The 17,891-nt window shown below is 35.4% G+C and overlaps 3 protein-coding genes across 8 annotated transcripts in view; all 3 read right to left on the bottom strand.

Moving 5' to 3' along the window:
• The window catches only part of LOC106670372, a 21,249-nt gene extending 20,172 nt beyond the window's left edge, over nt 1–1,077 (bottom strand). The window contains exon 1 of one of the 2 annotated variants that reach the window (XM_014400637.2): nt 829–1,077. The gene's annotated coding sequence lies outside the window, so the exon portion shown is untranslated. Of the gene's footprint in view, nt 1–552; nt 777–828 lie in introns of those variants that run through there. The other variant, XM_014400636.2, reaches the window with a different exon arrangement.
• A 4,941-nt stretch (nt 1,078–6,018) lies between these two features.
• On the bottom strand, nt 6,019–10,533 carry LOC106670395 (GPI mannosyltransferase 4). Of its 2 annotated transcripts, XM_014400692.2 has the most exons (8): nt 10,141–10,533; nt 9,845–10,079; nt 9,615–9,780; nt 7,526–7,757; nt 7,163–7,472; nt 7,008–7,089; nt 6,814–6,926; nt 6,019–6,746 (listed from the first exon to the last, which is right to left on the bottom strand). In XM_014400692.2, exons 1-8 carry the CDS (start codon nt 10,322–10,324, stop codon nt 6,119–6,121), a joined length of 1,950 nt encoding a protein of 649 aa, XP_014256178.1. In that variant the 5' UTR covers nt 10,325–10,533; the 3' UTR covers nt 6,019–6,118. The 2 variants fall into 2 exon arrangements, with proteins under 2 accessions (XP_014256178.1, XP_014256176.1); XM_014400690.2 differs by having other exon boundaries at nt 6,814–7,089.
• A 1,527-nt stretch (nt 10,534–12,060) lies between these two features.
• Nucleotides 12,061–17,780, bottom strand: LOC106670396 (erlin-2-like). 4 transcript variants are annotated; one of them, XM_024225755.1, is made up of 8 exons: nt 17,640–17,780; nt 14,194–14,322; nt 14,035–14,115; nt 13,860–13,968; nt 13,169–13,287; nt 12,956–13,107; nt 12,704–12,885; nt 12,061–12,619 (listed from the first exon to the last, which is right to left on the bottom strand). In XM_024225755.1, the coding sequence occupies exons 2-8, from the start codon at nt 14,299–14,301 to the stop codon at nt 12,372–12,374; spliced, it is 999 nt and encodes a 332-aa protein (XP_024081523.1). In that variant the 5' UTR covers nt 14,302–14,322; nt 17,640–17,780; the 3' UTR covers nt 12,061–12,371. The 4 variants fall into 4 exon arrangements, with proteins under 4 accessions (XP_024081523.1, XP_014256179.1, XP_024081540.1 ...); XM_014400693.1 differs by having other exon boundaries at nt 13,169–13,275; nt 17,640–17,776; XM_024225772.1 differs by lacking the exon at nt 17,640–17,780 and adding an exon at nt 17,378–17,498.
• Between the last annotated feature and the right edge of the window lie 111 nt (nt 17,781–17,891).

Raw genomic sequence — 17,891 nt, forward strand, 5'->3', positions numbered from 1 at the left:
TTGTGAAATAAAGAACATTCGATTCTGTTTGGGGAGAAAACGGTTGTAAACACGCTAACAAAGGTTTATATTAATATTAATACCGATAAGAGGTCATTGAATAAATAGGTTTTTTTGTTGCATCTGTTTAGTAAGTCGTTGGTAGGAGTTTGAGAAATCTGAAAAACTAATCGTTTCGTTGTTAAATCCTTGTTGTCCTTCTTCGGTGAAATCGCATCCTTAGATCCTGCAGTTGCGGCAGACTTGTGGTGGAAGCTGCTTCAGTCGGATTTTTTGGCGAGGTGCACCCGCACGCCAAAAGTGGGTGACACCCCCCAATAAACGTCGAGACCGTTCACCAGAGACTTTCTACATGCGAGTTCCTCATTCTTTGGTTCCCATGGAGGAAAGAAAAAAAAACCGGATTGCGAATCGACGTCCTTGGTGTCGGCTGATTGACGTCACCGTGGACGACGAACCTCCAGCGGCAGCCCAGTTCGCACAGATCAACGGATAAAAAAAAATATAGAACGAAACAAATGTTACGAGTATATAGGTTAGAAGGTGACAGACCTGTGCTTCCCAGTCTATGTTCCTCTCGGCCAAAGGTTCACCGAAGACTAAAAGTCACCTGATGGCGATCGAGGGGGGGGACCGTGGACGAAACAGGTCTCTCCCTCCAAGAGTTCTTGCTCCGCCTCGGGCGCTCCTTCTTTTTTATTTTTTGTACGAAGCAAAATCTCAAATTATATTTTGCATATAAGCCCCCTCCCACCCTTAACGATCCGGCAATAAGCTATCCCCATTGTCACACTAATCATGCTCTATTACAAGCATCGTTAACGATACCTCTCTATAAACCATCAGTCCTTTCATAGCCGGTTCTTTTCTTCCAGCTCCCGTCGTCACAGTTCTTCGTCGATCACACAATCCACAATATCAGGCACGACATATCAATTATGAAAAAATAAAACTATAACAATTGATGGAAGGAACATAACAACAACAGTTTTACATTAGGTAAACGCATGCACACTATTGACAATTGCGAAAATTGATTGTACCCAACGGATTAAATTTGCCTCTACCCACTTACAGAGATTTGACATAGAATAAGAGATAAAATTTATACGGGTTTTCTGTGTACTGCTAATAAGCGATAAACGTTTATGTAACAAATTGCATTGTCCGAGAGATAGTGCTAATGAACTATCAATTATCAGAGTACGCATTTAATAGACTCCAGCCTCTCCATTCTGAATAAAACGCAAAAAACCACATCAATGAACTGAAGACGACAAAAAATTCAATTAAAACGTATTCACAATTTCATTTACGATAAGTCTAGTTAAAATTTACTTTTTCCAACCATCATGTTAGACGGAATTAACTACCAACTCTTAAATTGCATTCAGATATGTAATCCTTCCATATTTTCCATACTTTAGAATGATTTGTATATAATAATGATTGTATGTTAAGGTATAATGATTATTAGTTAAGGATTTATGGTGTGGGGTCGCCTTATAAATGAACGTGAACACATTTCACACTCGTTACGCAACCCTCTTAACGCAATTAATTTTCAATTTACATCATTGATTCAAATCAATACAGCTCCAGTAACTAAAAGTCAGCCAAGTCTTATTATCATTAAAAACATGACGTAGCTGTCCAACCCCTGAAGGTAGAGGAAAGTTCAAAATTAATGTGATTTCAAAAGCCAAGCAGCCATAAAAGAATTAGCACATAAAAGGTATTTAAAATAGTCAGTAAAAAAATCTTCAAAACTTGCTAAAACACAAAGACGTAATAATACACAGAAATCGCTCAAACACTGAAGATGGCGAAACGCGTCTGAATTCACAAAAATCAATAAGGATAGACAGACCAGGATGTAACATGTATCAAACAGGTAAGATAAGTATCACACAATGACCTGATATCTTTGGTCAGGACACAAGGAGTAATAAAGGTAATAAAATAAGCAGACAAACTGGCCAGAGGATGATCTTCAATTATGTAGGCCCAGAACCTATACTAAGGATAACAATGACACATACAGATTCATCCATTTCAGAATGGATCAAACAAGAACGGAGAAGTGGACATTCAGGAGGTTCCATTCACAGTAAACTCAAGGTTAAAGAACCCTCGCCGAAACTGGCAAACACATTGTTAGAAAGGGTAAGTCATGAGAGTGATAGGACACCGGTCACTGGTATCAGAAAACACCTACACAACATCGGGTCAATGATAACCCCATTTGTCGATTATGCAATGAGGAAAAAGAAACTGTCTCCCATCGGATACGAAGACCACTGGATGCATAACAAAGGATATTAACCCAGGGAAAACGATGCAGCAGTGACAGTCAATGATTAGAAGAGAGGATCGAGTCAATTGAACTGAACTAAGAAAGTAGGAAAATACAATAAGCTCGAAGACTAGTGATTAAGGAATACAAAACCCTGCTTCTTAGCATACATCATCATCATCACTCTTGATAATATTAGACAGAATTCTTAATAGCGGAAAGTCTTAATGACATAATTATTTATGTAGAACTGATAGACACTTGGTAACTTTACTAGGCCTGTTCACTCTCGCCGATTTACATCTCACTAAATTCGATTTCACACCATCTTCAGTGAGGAGTTGCGATCAAATATTGATCATTTTAACAGTTGTTCACCGACTCGCTGGCCTATTGTCTGACTATAAGTCATTCAGAGGTTTTTGCTGTGCAGTGCTGTCCCCGTCTGGTGTTCCTCTTGTACTTTTTGTCGCGGGGGGTCTCGTACTTTGGAGGTACGCTACTTCTTGTACATTGGCAAGATGTTAAAGAAATAAAACAAAAAATTCTCCCTCTTCAGGTTTTACGTATTCAGGTGGAAATATTTTACTAAATTTTGACCAAAAACTTTTAAGGGATTTTGACTGAAGTTGAAAAAACAGGTAGTTTTTCTGGCGAAGCTAAACATGTAACATAAAGTGAGATTTCTTTTTGAGGGTGGAAAGGAACCTGGAGTCTTCGGTCATCCTGGTCTGCTAATTCTTGCTTTTTCACCATCTCACTTCCTTCAGTAACAAAGGCAATGCCGAAACAGCCTCTTGTATTTAACAAAACAATAAAAAATGTACTCAGACGCACCACTATAAATGGCGAGAAGCCAAAAGGCTATCGACAGACCTATAGAGCGTGGATAGGTAGACCAAGATGTACGAATACAAGAATCCTCAATTTCACATTCTACTCACTTTGGAGAGGAAAACATCATTTCCTAACACTGTCGCTTAATGATACAACATTGATGTTTTAAATGTGTAGCGGATAAGAAAATGTAGTTTAGTCGTTACGATCATTCGCCTGCTGTTATGGTATGTACCTTTTACCGGGTGTTCGTCTTTTTTATAGGACCTTCACTAACTACTAAAAGGATAGTTAGAGTTGGTTGGGGAAAAAAGAAAATAAAAAATTTTGGGTAACGAAAAAACAGACATACTGTCCAGAGGAGGATCTGCAAGAATCTATCTATCTTTAAATCTGCTAGATTTAAAATATTTTTACTACCAAATTAAGTTAAAAATAAAACATAATTACACAACATTAAAAACAGCGAGATTGCTCAGGGAAGTCTGCCTGGTGATGAACCTGTAGTTCGGTCGGCTTCGATTATCCTGGTCAGCACACTTACCAAACCAGCGAGAATAGGAAGACCAAAATACAAGTGCATTCCTGCTTACATTGAGAAGAAATGTTCTATCAGTTTGTATAACAGTGTTTTATTGCATTTAGTTTGTAAGGTTGATATGTCAGCATCTAGTTGGGTCGTTTCCTATCATTTAGGTCTTTACATTTTCGCGATATGCCGGAATAGAGGAAAACAGGGAGAGAAGAAATAGAAAGAGAGTGAGAGAGACTGAGACTTCTACGGCCATTTTTTTTAAAGAATGTTATCACTTATTGCCCATTAAAATACTACACAGAACCTTTAGAAATTCAAAGATTACCTGAAATTTTGACGCTTGACAAAGAGACTCTTAGCCCTGAAGATCATTTTGAAACTGCGCCGCGTCGTTAAAGTTGACCTATCCTTTCTGTTAAAACATATTTTTAACATGAAGTTAACGAGATGTTGTTGATCAAAGTACTTTTAAAGTATAATGCTTGTCTTAAAGACGCATCCTAATACATTTTTCATGCATGGCGCGGCAACCTGGACGTCCTATAAAAATGATTGCTGTTTTCTTAAGGAACCAGTAATAATGCTAATTTTATTTCCATAAAGTTAGATCTTGCGAATATAGAATCGCATAGCATCCAATCATAACGAAATTCGCGTAATTAAAAAAAGTAGGTATCTATCAATATTTTACCTAGACAGATACAATTCTGTTTTGTAATGTAATAAAATAGAATATGATAATAAAATCTCCATTTTCGTCATTTCTGATAATTTTGGTCTGTCAGACTTCTCGCCATCATCAGTTAGGTTTTTATAAACAGGATGAGGAGAAAGCCACCGCTCACGCTAAATTTGCAAGTTAGTTGACAGACAAAAACAGCAAGGATAGATAGACCAAATGACAGGGAACAACCAAATTACATGCTCCATCAATCCCCCTCATGGAGAAATCACAAAAATTTTTCCAAGATAATCCAAATATTATTTTGCACGTTGCAAAGTCAAGTTCATTTCCTGTAACTGTTTTCTAAATACTTCATATTTTCATACAAAGCCTTGAAAATTTATGAAAAATAACAACCTAACAATAACTTGAGTGCCAGGGCATGAAGGAATTTTAGTTAATGAACAAGCAGACAAACTTACCATAAGAGGATTTGCAAGACCAGTTATAGGCCAATCATACAAATCAAAAGGAGAGGACGAACTCTAATAGTCCATAGTAAATTCATCAAGGTTAAAGAACCCTCGCCAAAACACAAACAAATTGCTGATAGAGAGGGTAAAACTCATGAGAATGATAGGGCAGCAGCCACTTGCATCTGCAAAAACATCTACACAACATAGGATCAATAATGACCCCATTTGTAGGTTATGCAATGAAGAGGAAGAAACTGCCATCCATATTATCTTTGTCCATTGAAGACTTTTGACCAAGTGGTTAGGGGCTCATACTTGTCATGCTAGCAATTTTGGGTTCAAATCCTGGCACAACCCATGGCACCTTTCAGGGTGAACAGTCGAGGCATAAAAGGCTTTTTAATTGAGAATAGTATGAAAAAAGCGTTTGGAAGTGGTTCGACCCCCTCATAGGCAACACCCAATGGGCAGTTGTGCATTAAACCTTCCTGAAAGACAGGATTTTTTTTCTTATGCTTATCTTCTAAGGCGAAGCAACTCTCAAAGTAGCCATAACCTAGGCTAACAAGATGACCCAAGAAAAATAATTGCAGCAAGACCTTCTAAAAAAAGAATTGAATAAATTATACTGAACTAAGAAATAACATACTACTGTGAAGACTAAAGTAGTTGGGAATACTACCCTCCCGCAATGTAAAAATAATAATGGACATCGGTAACTGCAACTATCACATTGACAAGACTCATTACTGTAATGCGTATTTTTAGTGACCTTGTTTAAAAATTTGTTGGATTCGTGAGGAGTGGTCAAGAACAATTCCATTTTTTCACGTTCAACCTTTATTCGGGTCATCTTCAGGGCATAGTGTGGTGCTATTCTTGTGGTGTCATATGGTGTGTGAAATTGTTGTGGTCATCACTGTAAGTTAAAAGTCCAGGTTCAGTGGCCCTAAATTTGAATCCAACATTCAAATGGGCATTTTTTTTTCCAAAAACACCAATACCCTGAGATTTCATATAACCTGGTAGTTAAATACCCTTGTAAAAAAATATAATGATAATAATTGGAATTTTCATTTGATTTCATGCAAAATAGATATTTAAATATTCATTTTCCATTAGGTATGTTACTTTTGTGTACCAAGCTTTGTCCCTGTTTTAGGTTAAGAAAAGAGACAATAAACTTATTTGTTTTATTTCAATTAAAATGTATAAATAAATTTATTTATATAAAGCCGTGATAAACTTGTGTACAAAATGTTTTTTTATACAAAAAGGAATGGTTAAAGCACAGCAGTGTAGGATAGTTTTCACACATTCTTAATTTTGTAAACAGTGAGACTAAACTGATGTGCAAGACTAGAAAGATATTTTAGAGGCAATTCCAGTGAAAATTTTAGATTATCCTCAAGATGGCATGTTTGCTCGTTTCCATGATCGTTACACTTCTGGACCGAATAGACTTCGAATTTTGGCAACGCCTCCACCGACAGGTGAGGGTAAAACATGGTGTCGACCAATTGTGTCAAATTTTGGTTGAAAGCGGCTGCTTGGAAGTCATTCATCAAGCTCGAAGGTGCTACATAATAAATCCGATACTTGAGGCGCTTCTCGTTCCAGAGGTTTTCCGATCTATTCAGGATCGCCTTAATATTTTCCACGACTACGTCCATGGATATACTTGAGCCGAGTTCATATGTGAAAAAGTCTTTCGACCTCTGATACCTGGATCCGGTTTTCGTGTAGTATTGAGCAGATTTTCCAAACCTCATTTGTAGGAATGAAACCGGAAGGGGGTAAATGTGGGATGTAATTACGTGCATGTGTGTCAGTCTCGGCTTCGCTTCTAATTCCTTGTATAGATGGTTTATCAACGGGCTAATACCTGCTTGATGAATATAACCGAAAAACAATGTCAAGACAATATTTATTATGTACCTGAAAATAAAATTAAAATGTATTAATTCCACAATTATTACAACTTTTATCGGTCAAAAGTTAATACCAAAGTGCAAGTATATAATCCTTGATGTCAAGTTTGATGTCCTTCTTCATAAATGCTGTATAACCGTTTTCTTGTTTTGTTATTACTTGATGCTCCGTAACATTCCGTATCTTCTGTGAATAAAGAAAAACGATTGGCAACGTGCAGCCAATTAAGAACCTAGGCTCTTGATGCGGAAATATTGAAAGAATTACTACTGGTACAACAAATGAAGTCGTCATTAATCCTATTATGCTTTGAACTCTTGGAAGAGAGCTCCATCTCTTCATGGCTCCTCTTTAGGTGGAAAGAATAAATATTATTATTTTTTTATTTTATTTTTTTATTGAATATCACTTAAAACCTTTACCTATAGATTAAATGAAGAAAGCTATAAATTCCTGCTAATCCTAGAATATTGTAAAGGAGTGGAATATTGACTAGAATGTGCGTAATCCTTGGATGGATTCCATGTTGTGCGAGATTGTCACTGTTCATGTTGTACTTTATAAAGTTGTAGGGGGTCAAGACAAAGTCCCTCCAAATGTTGACTTTCCAATGAACAATCTCATCAAGCGTTAAATAGCCAAAATACATAGAATCAAGAATAACCATGACAAAAAACGATGGCAAGGCACATATCATTAGTGCTAAGACTCTCATGTTAAAATCAGTCATTCCTGAAAAGCAAAATGGTAAGTCGAGTAAATGATCAAAAGCCAATAATTATTACCTATAAACTTGGACCCCATCCCACGAAGGAGCCAAAAGAAAACGGGCGGAAATGCAAATACGACAAAAGTCGGCCTGTTGAACACGCCAACAGTCGTCAATGTAGCGATGAAGAATACGTTTGAAAGAGTGTGCCATGGAAGCGCCAACCTCATCCTGTGAAATCTCACTCTGTCTTTAATATTATTTGAATGATTGTAGCACTCTCTCAGGTATTCATCTTGATATATAATCTAGAAAAATTTCTAATAGTTAAAACAATTTTATTTTGCTATAAATTGATATATGATCTTATTTCTGTTAATCAAAATTATAAATTAATATTGAAAATAATATACTTGAAAATTTTGATGTTTTTTAAACTTGCCTTTTCATTAATTATAAGACTTATATATTTTGTATAATTCATATTTATTAAAATATTTGATTAGTGTGAAAAAGAAATACCTCTTGAAAACTAAAATTTAATTTAAAAAAGAAAAAATCTCTTTTCTGTATGAACACAAAACATTATAAACAAACTTAAAAATTTTTAATAGGGTGTTACCTCCTCGTATTACACATACAATCTTCTCAGCATGCTCATAATTAAGCCTTTAACCACTTAGGTATTGAGGAATTTCATCCCAAATCTCTACTAACATAACTTTCAGCTCATTTAAGGTAGGTTTTTTTTTTTTTTTTTTTGGGGGGGGGGTATTTCTTCATTTTACCCAACATCTGAGCTCATCCCAAATGTTCTCAATGGGGTTCAAATCAGTGTTACAGCGGTATGGGGTGACCATCTTAGAATGTGTATTGGTAACACATAAGTACTGTATAACACTGGTAGCGATAGTTGGTCTTGTATTATCTTGTATAAACAAGAATTGCTCGCCAATAGAAGCAAATTACAGTAGTATGACCAACAAAAACATGTAATACATTTTGTTTCCAAAGAAATTCCATTTCACACTTCCATAATTGAACCACCTCTGAATGGCCTTTTTCCAGCATGTTACATTAGCTAACTCGATAATCTCAAAGACGTCCATCTGGTGAATGGAGAGAAAAGTGGTACTTGTCGGAAAACATAACATTCCTACATTCAGTTTTGTCTGATGTGGGGCTCTAAGCGGTCCTGAGGATGGTCTCTGATAAGTGCTGAACCTATTATTGGCCTTCTGGGATGTAGACTCATCGAAGTTTCCTTACTTTCTTCCTGTTTCAGCGTTAACAGAAATAACAGACCGCATGGTAAGACTTTTCAGAATTAGTGGAAAAGTGATTTCTCAGTATCATCCGCTAGTCCTCTGGCTCTTGAGCATGCCGATCCTGGTCTCCAAGTACACCTTGCATGTCTTACATTACTGCTGAATGCCCAATGGGCCGTCATTACAGGTTAGAGTGAATTTTTTAAAGGACTAAATGTCTTGCACCCACCACACTCGGCCCTTTTTCCCTAAACCTTGCCAGTGGCCCTGCAACTATTGACCGGCTCTTTAAAACTTCTTTTTTACTGTACTCCAGCCAATCCTCTTCTTTGGAATCTTGCCCTTTTGATATGTTCGCCTTAATTTCCAATGGCTATTTGAAAGAGTCTGAATCAGAAAACTGCGATTTGGAAAGCTTTCCTTCTTGGGTCGACCAGTTTGAACCAGAGTGCAGGATGTTTGTGCATGGATTTAATCTGTGCCTTACACATCCACCTCATTCGGCCCTTTTTCCCTAAGCCTCATGAGTCACCTTGTTCGGGGGACACCATTAAAACGATACCAAGTTTATTTCTGAACTCTTTTCCCATATTACATAAAAATGTCTACTTCGATTATTTTGACACTGAGTGCTTGAAAATAGCTTCATCATAAGAAACCAGCCAATTCTGGAGCAGAACCCTTTGGTTGTTTCTGGCCATTTTGTATGCCTATGCCTAGTGATAATAAGGAGACCAAACGACATGTTTCATCCCTCAGACCTCAAGGGAAAACCTCACAACATTAAAAACAAAATTGAAGGATTTCGTTTTTATGGGTGTTGTGCTAGTATACAAATTAAAATGCTTATAGTTTTTCATTGCGTGCAGTAAACAATGTTTTTTAGTATTTCTGTACCTGATCACTGTTTGCCATACTGTCAGCAACGAGGTACACCAGCAAAGACATGAGCGCCATTTCGATAGTGTTTGAAAAGCTCCTAGTGGCGTAGACAAGCATGACATAAGAACTGGCCAATGTTAGCAGCCTCGTTCTATAATTCTGACCGTATAAATAGCAAATCCTTGAAATAAAAGAATTAATCAGCAACTCTTATTTAGCTGAATTCTGCATTTATAAATACTCACTTATACATGCAGATATCAGTTGTGAATGAGAACAAACAATAAGTGAATCTAGGAATGGCGATAAGGCTATAAGGGTTGATTGGATTCACATCGAACCAGAGCGATATGAAAGGTGAAATGTTTTTGAAGAATATAAGCGGAATTCCTGCAAGGACGTAATGCAGCGTTATACTTCTGATTGGAAATGTCGAGTTGAATTCCCAAGGTCTGTTGGACGTCACGCTGAAAATATCTCCTGGAAATACAGAACCCTTAGCATTGTTTAAAAAAAAAAAAAAAAAAACTACCAAACATACCGTTGAGGACTTCGAGTGATTGGAAGTATTCATCTGGGTGGATGTAACCGGTCTGCGGAGTCAAGCATAGCCCGAATCTCAAAACCGCTAGGAACCAGTAAGGAATCAGGCTCAAGTTGACCAATTTTTTTTCCTTTTCTTTTTCATTTTCTTGATCGTTCCCATTTTGAGCGTTTTTCTCCATTGTTTTTCACAGTTTCTCGGCCAGAAATCATTGCCGTCAGTGCATTTTTTCAATTTTTTTTCAATTATCTCTATATTTTGTCAAAACAATCAATAAATAAAATACTTCTGTTAAAACAAAAGACATTATCATAAATATTCTATTCCAAGGGCTTGGTACTCGACAGTCGTTGATATTGTCTTGAGAGATAACAATTCACATTTCACAACCTACAACAACGACTTGAGGTTATCTCAAAATACCTCAGTTGCCAAGTATTTCGTTAGAAATGATGTCATAAGTAGAAAAAAAATTATTTTGGATTTAGAAACAAAGCAAAAAAATTATTCATTTCCTGAAGTCTTTATTATTTCAGAATTTACAATAGAAATATTCTTGTCAATTTACAGTAATCAAAGTAAACTCAACAATCTGGTTCAAAGTTGCTCTTCTGTGGAGTCAAATATTAACTTATACAACTATAATCTCTGTAAAAACTATACTTTTTTTGTAATACTGTTTATTATTTAAATTATAATTCTTTTTTTCAAATTATAATTAATTATTAAGACCAAATGAGAATAAGCAACACTATTTAACCAATAGGAGATAGAAGGCTCATCGTGATATTACTACAAAGAAAACAAAAAATAATATACAGGACCTTTGTGGTATCTACAATATACTTTTTCCAAAACTATTGATTTGAAAAGTTCTGAAATAATTAGGAAATAATTCCTGTCATTCAGGGGGCATCCTAGATATGTTCTGATTATTGGTTGGATTTTCAAGAATTTGCCTAGAGCAGTGGTCCAGATTACAAAGATTTTAGTACTTCGGGCATAAATTTGAGCCAAAAAACGTGGAAGATCGCTGAGGTCATCATGATTGTTAAACCGGGTAAATCGCCACTTGTGCTCAGACCATTCATGTAAATTCTATACTACTGGTGTTTTCCAAATCATTTTAAAACAACTTATTTAAAAGGCTATTTACAATTATTAAGGAGAAATTTTTTTTTTTTTTAATAAAAAAGCCAACCATTGGCTCTCAACAACAGCACTCTAGGATTGACCAGATACACCAAATCACCAGTCATTGAACAACAAGCACTGGAAGACAAGAATTATGCTCAGCATTGTTTTCTTTGATGAGGCACAAGCATTAAAATCTGGCATGAAGGTATCGTAGATAAACTAAGAAACTCTAAGCCAACTACTAGAAACTGACTGAATTACCCACCTTGCTGACACGTACTTCCGAATTAAGCAACTCCTATTCAGAACTCAAACAAATCCATCCTGGAGTTCCCCAAGGCAGTGTATTAAGCCCTGTTCTATATCTGCTCTTTACTAGCAAACTACCAGAAAACAAGGATAATACCTAAACAATATTACAAATATGGTAGTTGGAGAAAGCAATGGTCAATCAGTTATTGAACAACTCCATTTCTGAATTTATAAATTGATAACAAAATGGAGAATAAAGCTGAAGAAAGATATCAGCATGTGGACTTCACCAACCAGATAATTCAGTACCGCCCTATATTAACAGTCTTACAATTTGCAAACAAGGCAAAGTACCTTGGTATGATATTAGATGTGTGCTTACTATATAAAACACAAAAAAGTGTGTTGTTTTAAAGAGTGAAGAGCTCATTATCAAATATGCAATTGAACATATTATGTAAGTTTTATTTGATTATTTACTACATGCTCATTTATTGTTAAAAACAAGGACAAGAAAGCTAAACATACTTGAGAATAATATTAAATTTTTATTTACTCTTTGATACATTATTATAAAGACAAGAATAACAAAGTGTTTCACTACAGTACTGTTGCTTTGCTGCCAAGAATTCCAAACCAGCAAAATATTGTAGTTTCACTCCGAACTGCGTGATTCAGACTAGAGACAAATTAGCTTAAAAGTAAAAAAATCATTATCAAATAATATTTACAAATTATAAGTCCTTCGACTTTATCGTCATTTGTCACACTCTTATCAAAATTAGTGCACTGTTTTAATCAATTCTGACGAGGAAAATTTTTTAGAATGGATTAAAACTCTACTCATTAAGTTTGTTCTTAGCGGGTGTTTTGGGTAAATTCGTGGTAGCCTCTTGTTTTGAATCGGGCCAGAAAAAATTCGGAATGCTCTGCCCAAAGTACATCTTGGCATTTTTCCCGATAGCTTCAGTCTTCTTGAGCTCCAGGTACTGGGGGGTTAAGAGTTTAGCATTCGCCTCTGCTTCTTTTTCTATTTGGTAAAATTCAGCATCTGTATTTGCTTTTTGCCTTGCAAGATGAATTGTATCTGAAGAAAAGTAAATTAGCAATCATACTTGAAATTAAATTATAATATTCAGAAACAAAAGAAAAGAGAGTGAAATTTAATTACTTTCAATTTCAGCCATTTTTTGAAGTGATTCTTTTTCCATTATCTTTTGCTCGTATTGAATTTTTGAAACCTGCGATACTTTTTCAGCTTCTATAAGAGCTTTTTTCCTTTCTGTTTCTGCATCTTTTTCTACTACCTTTTGGTGCTCATGTGCAATAAGTAATTTAGTCTTTTCATACTCCCTAAAGAAAAATGGTTTTATTAGCTTGTGTTTTCACTTTATCAATTAAATTGATTGATTGAATGTTTTACATGAGTTCGTAATTTTTTCTGATTGTCTCAGGAATCTTCGGTTTGGTCACTCTAACTGCCTGGATTTTAAGACCCGGCGCCATTTCGTTCAGATCCCTCTGTAGCGCATTTTTCAGATTTTCATCTATTTGGTCAAACAGATCAATATAAACCTAAAACCAAGGATAAAATTATTATAAAACAAATTTATAATTATTTTATATGAAAGCTCACCTCGTGTAAGTTGTGAACACTGCAGAATTGATTCAGTTCATGGTGTACCTTATTAAAAATCAAAGTTTTATCGTAGTCCGCTGTATAGTTCTTGACTATGTCATAAACTGAAATTAAACCTCAAAAACATTGTAAAAAGATGCGACAGTACAGTTAATAAAATACTGAAACTTTATTTAATAACAAATGGATAAAAAATTTAATTATACTATTCAGATATTTAATTTCACTATACTTTACTATGAGAAAAATAAATAAATAAACGTGCAAACTGAATTTAAATTGAATCTGACTTGATTACATAAATATTTCCTACATTATTTTGATACTGAAGAAAATTATTCTCTCAGCAAATGCTCAATTCAAGAAATACATGTTTTACATGCCATTAATATTTGTTAATAGAAATATTTTATTGATAGTTAACACATTGAATTTCATAAAGACTTTCTATTTATTCAGGCTATCTTGCACAAACCTTTTTGTATAATAAATTACTTGCAATTATAATTGTGTTTTCACTATTTACCTCACAAATTAGTTACTAAGAAATTATTATTTTAAAAAAAGAAATGCATGGCCTTTTTCATATTATCAAATATGAAACAACACAACATACAACTTCTTTTATGTCAGCATGCATTATTTAAAAATATATTGATAATATAATATAATATAAATATTTTAATACCACTGGACACCTGAAGAATATTAACCACCTCAATCCTATCAAAATAAATCATTACACCTCCACTCGTCCCGCAGGGTACATTTTTAACTTCATCTGTCTGCAGAGTAACCTGAAATAGTAACAATCTAATTATAAACTTATCATAATTTAATTTTTTATAGGGGAAATAATCTACCTGAACTGTTCTGTAAGATGTGATTAATGGGATCATCATATGAAATCCAGCAGTACTCGTCTGTGAGAGCAGCGCTCCTCCCTGTACATATTTGCCTGTTAATTTTTTTTTATCACTAAATAATAAATGTACTAGACGTTACTGGTCGAATTGACTGACTCGGTAATAAACAGCTACATGGCCCTCTTCGACTTTGTGTATGGAAAAATTAGCCATCATCGCCATGAAAATAAAGCCGCTGGCTAAAATAGCACTCGATTCAACCATTGTTGATATGTAACTTTTAATCTAAAAACAAAAAACTACTTAATTATAATTCTAATAGAATTGTACAGGATTTTGGATTTGGATAATTGGCATCAGGAGACTGGCCATAACACAGAGATTCATGAGAAAGGGTTGGTCCACATACTGCATATTTTTACAAGCTCAAAAAGAAATATGTAACAATTGAACACCAGAACAGATCTTTTTCAGCCATACTGTATATTTTTAAGTAGGTAAAAAATTGGCATGCTGTTTCATTGGCGACAAACCTGTGCAGCAAATCAATACAGCACAATCAGTTTCTAGATCCAAACGCATTCACTCTCTCTTAAATATATTCTTTCCTATTTACCATACCACCCTCTACACTTACATAACTAACCTATAGGGCATTTTGGTTTTTTCAAATTTCATCTTTCACCCTTATAAAGGTGATCTATTATTACCTGCTAGTCCCATCAGCTCTAGGGTGAGAAAAGCCCTATTAAAAGAGATGTATAGGAAAGGTGTAGTTAAGCCAAAAATCAATATAGAACGAAGCCTAGATGAAAATATCTCAGAGCCTAGCACCGGCTTGTGGACCTCTTTTTACAACAGCTCAGAAAATGGGAACTTGTGAATTGGATATTAGAAGATTGGGGACAAGTTCTCTTTACAGATGAGTTGAGGGTTGGCCTCAAATCTTCAGATGGGCGTAATTTTATATGGACGCTTAGGAGAAAGGTATGCCCCATGATGTACGGTTTCTCAGACGGAATCCACAATGGGTATTGATGTTCCACTTCCTTAGACGTCCGCACCGAATTGGTTGTTGTGTGAGGAAGACCTCTTTAACTTCACAGAGGTACTTACAAGGCATAATCAAAGAACATGTAGTGCCATTTGCCCACACACCGATGAGAAATTCTTGCTAATACAGGATAATGTCAGGCTCCACAGAGCACGTATTGTGTATGATTGAATGCTTGGTGTGACCAGCTCGACATCCAGATATGAACCAAATAGAACACATTTGGGACCAACTTAGGCGACGAATACAACGGCAAAACCAAGGTCCTAACACTCTAGAAGAGTTGGAAACAGCTGTTTTGGATGAATGGGAAAAATTTTACCAAAAATATTTTGCAAGGAATACAAAGGCGTTTAATGCACGTGATTCGTACCAGAGGTGGAAATACTCGTATTAAAGAGGTCAAAAAACTTTTTTTAAACATTTTTATTTATTTTTCAATTTTCTGTTTTTTTTTTTTTTTTTTTTTATTTTTTTTTTTTTTTTTTTTTAATTAGGCAATAAACATTTTCTTTTTAATTGTCTTATTTTTACAACCAAATCTATTTTTGGTAAGCAAAATATGAATAAACCTAAATAAATTAAAATTTAAGGGTGGTGTGTTAAATAAATTGTGACACAAATGAGTAAACCAAAATATATTTATTATTTATTACTAAATTACCCATTCTAAAATTACCAGACGGTCTCACTCGACCAGTTTAACAAATAATTTTTTTTTTTTTAATTTTTAAAAAAAATCCAGTGACATTAAGAAATTAGGAGCTTATATTTTTGCCAAACCAGTATGTGTTCAGACTTGTTTTACTGAGTGTGCAGTGTAAAAGGTGGTAATCACACTGATGCTGGTAGGTGTATTAAAACATTTTTATGTAAACTGCTCAAAAATATAGAATAGGGATATTTCTAATTTATTCTTATTCTATTAATTCTAATTAAATTAACCAATATTTTGTTAGTTGGATAAAACAAAATAGAAAATACAAACCAAAAACAAACAAATGTTAATCCTAATTTTTAATAATGGATTTACTTAAGAATAGTAAACACGAAGATTACTCATTTTGGAAACACAACTTTTCTCATCTTTTTTCTATTTAATCCATTTGTATTCTCTTTAACTATGGAAAGACATCATCTTGAACTGGAAGTCATATTATTGTGAGAATGAGTCATCAAGGTCACCAGCAAGTGGATATCGCAGAGGCAGTTGATTTGTCAGAGAGAGGTCTAATGGGCTTTATCCCGATTCCGAGAGATTGGTTGTGCCAATAGGAGGCCTGATAGTGGATCTCAGCGCATTATGACGCTAAGGGAGGACAGAAATACAAAAGAACCCTTTCCATAGTGCCCGCCAGATATTAAACAAAGTACAAGATGTTTTGGCAAGGCTTTTATCAACGATTATTATAAACAATTCACAATCATTTGTGGGAAGTGTGCCTCACATTGTAAGCACCTTTGAGATGGCCTGCAGCAACAGCCCACAACCAGCAACTCAGGAAAATATGGTACAGAGTGCGACTAGAAGAGAACACCAATTACAATGTTGTTATGTTTACCGATGAGTCTCGTTCTATCTATAGCAGGCGCCAAAGAGTCAACCGAGAACAGGGGATGTACAATGCCCCAATTTGTGCACCTTTTAGTGCAGTTTGGAGGAGACGGTGTAACGGTCTGGGGTGGAATTTACACTGGAGAATGAACTGGACCCTTTATTGTTGAACGCAACATCACTGACGCAACGTCCATTATGTCCAAGAAATTATCGAGGAATTCATCCCTCAAACCAGGGATCTCATTGGCAGGGATTTTTGATTTCTGGATGACAACGCCACACCTCGCAGAGGCAGAGTTGTTCATCAGTGTTTAAAAAACCTTGGAATTTCCCATCTGCCTCTTCCCCCATTGTCTCCAGACCTCATTGAGCACATGTGGAATGAGTTCCAGATAAGGCTTTTCGATCACGACCTGCATCAACTGAGTGCAGAGTTGCAACATCTATGTGGTGAAATTCCTTACGAAATTAGTAACACCTAACAGAGGACATTATTCATGGTATTAATTATTTTAAAAAAATGTGTGCAATAAACAAAATTATGGGATTAAAACCTTTTATTTTGTTATTTTTCAAAATCCCTTAATTAAATTTCCTTCAGTAAACAATAAAATGTTAAAGCAATTTATAATAAAAATGCTAGGGAAAGTAAATACTGCAAAATTGGCAATATCCCTATTCATTTTTGAGCAGTTTATTAAAACATATACAAATGTTGGATAACTTGCCAGTTCGAAAAACGCAGTAGAGTCAAGTATAAATAAAAATAACTGATCTAAAACTTTCCATAAGTGTTATCAAGAAGTTTACTTCACTCAGCATTCTGACTCGGCAAACGATTAAATAATGAAAAAAATATCGATGGGACTGCCTGAAAGAAATACTTTTAAAATCGATCCGCCTGTTGAGAAATTAATGACGATTGATTCGAATCAATCACCGAAGAAAAAGGGAGAGAACGGGCATTAGAATGGGATTTCATGTGCGTACCTGTCGAATGACTCCAAGAACGTGGAAAATAGAGAGAGCCGGCTAAGGCAGACGGCTCCACGAACGAAGGATCCGCCAACAGGGGGCCGGCAACGTGATAACGACGAAAATGGTGGTTGAAGTTGTTCGGTCTACCGAAGTACCATCACGAACCGAAGACCGACGATGACGACCGGTGAAGAGGCCGAGTGTTGTTCTTCGTCAATTTTCGGGAATCGGCTGAATAATATTTCTATCGGATAAATTGATATT

Source organism: Cimex lectularius, unplaced genomic scaffold (assembly GCF_000648675.2).
Source record: "Cimex lectularius strain Harlan isolate CLEC.00 unplaced genomic scaffold, Clec_2.1 scaffold69, whole genome shotgun sequence".
Taxonomy (NCBI): Eukaryota; Metazoa; Arthropoda; class Insecta; order Hemiptera; family Cimicidae; genus Cimex; species Cimex lectularius.

Coding starts and splice junctions, on each gene's coding strand:
- LOC106670395 (XM_014400690.2), bottom strand. CDS start 10,324: ATGGAGAAAAACGCTCAAAATGGGAACGATCAAGAAAATGAAAAAGAA. Junction 10,080..10,140: donor ATCACTCGAAGTCCTCAACG/GTATGTTTGGTA, acceptor CTGTATTTCCAG/GAGATATTTTCAGCGTGACG. Junction 7,758..9,614: donor GTATGGCAAACAGTGATCAG/GTACAGAAATAC, acceptor AAATTTTTCTAG/ATTATATATCAAGATGAATA.
- LOC106670396 (XM_024225755.1), bottom strand. CDS start 14,301: ATGGTTGAATCGAGTGCTATTTTAGCCAGCGGCTTTATTTTCATGGCG. Junction 13,108..13,168: donor GTGTTCACAACTTACACGAG/GTGAGCTTTCAT, acceptor CCTTGGTTTTAG/GTTTATATTGATCTGTTTGA. Junction 12,886..12,955: donor AGAAAAAATTACGAACTCAT/GTAAAACATTCA, acceptor ATTTTTCTTTAG/GGAGTATGAAAAGACTAAAT.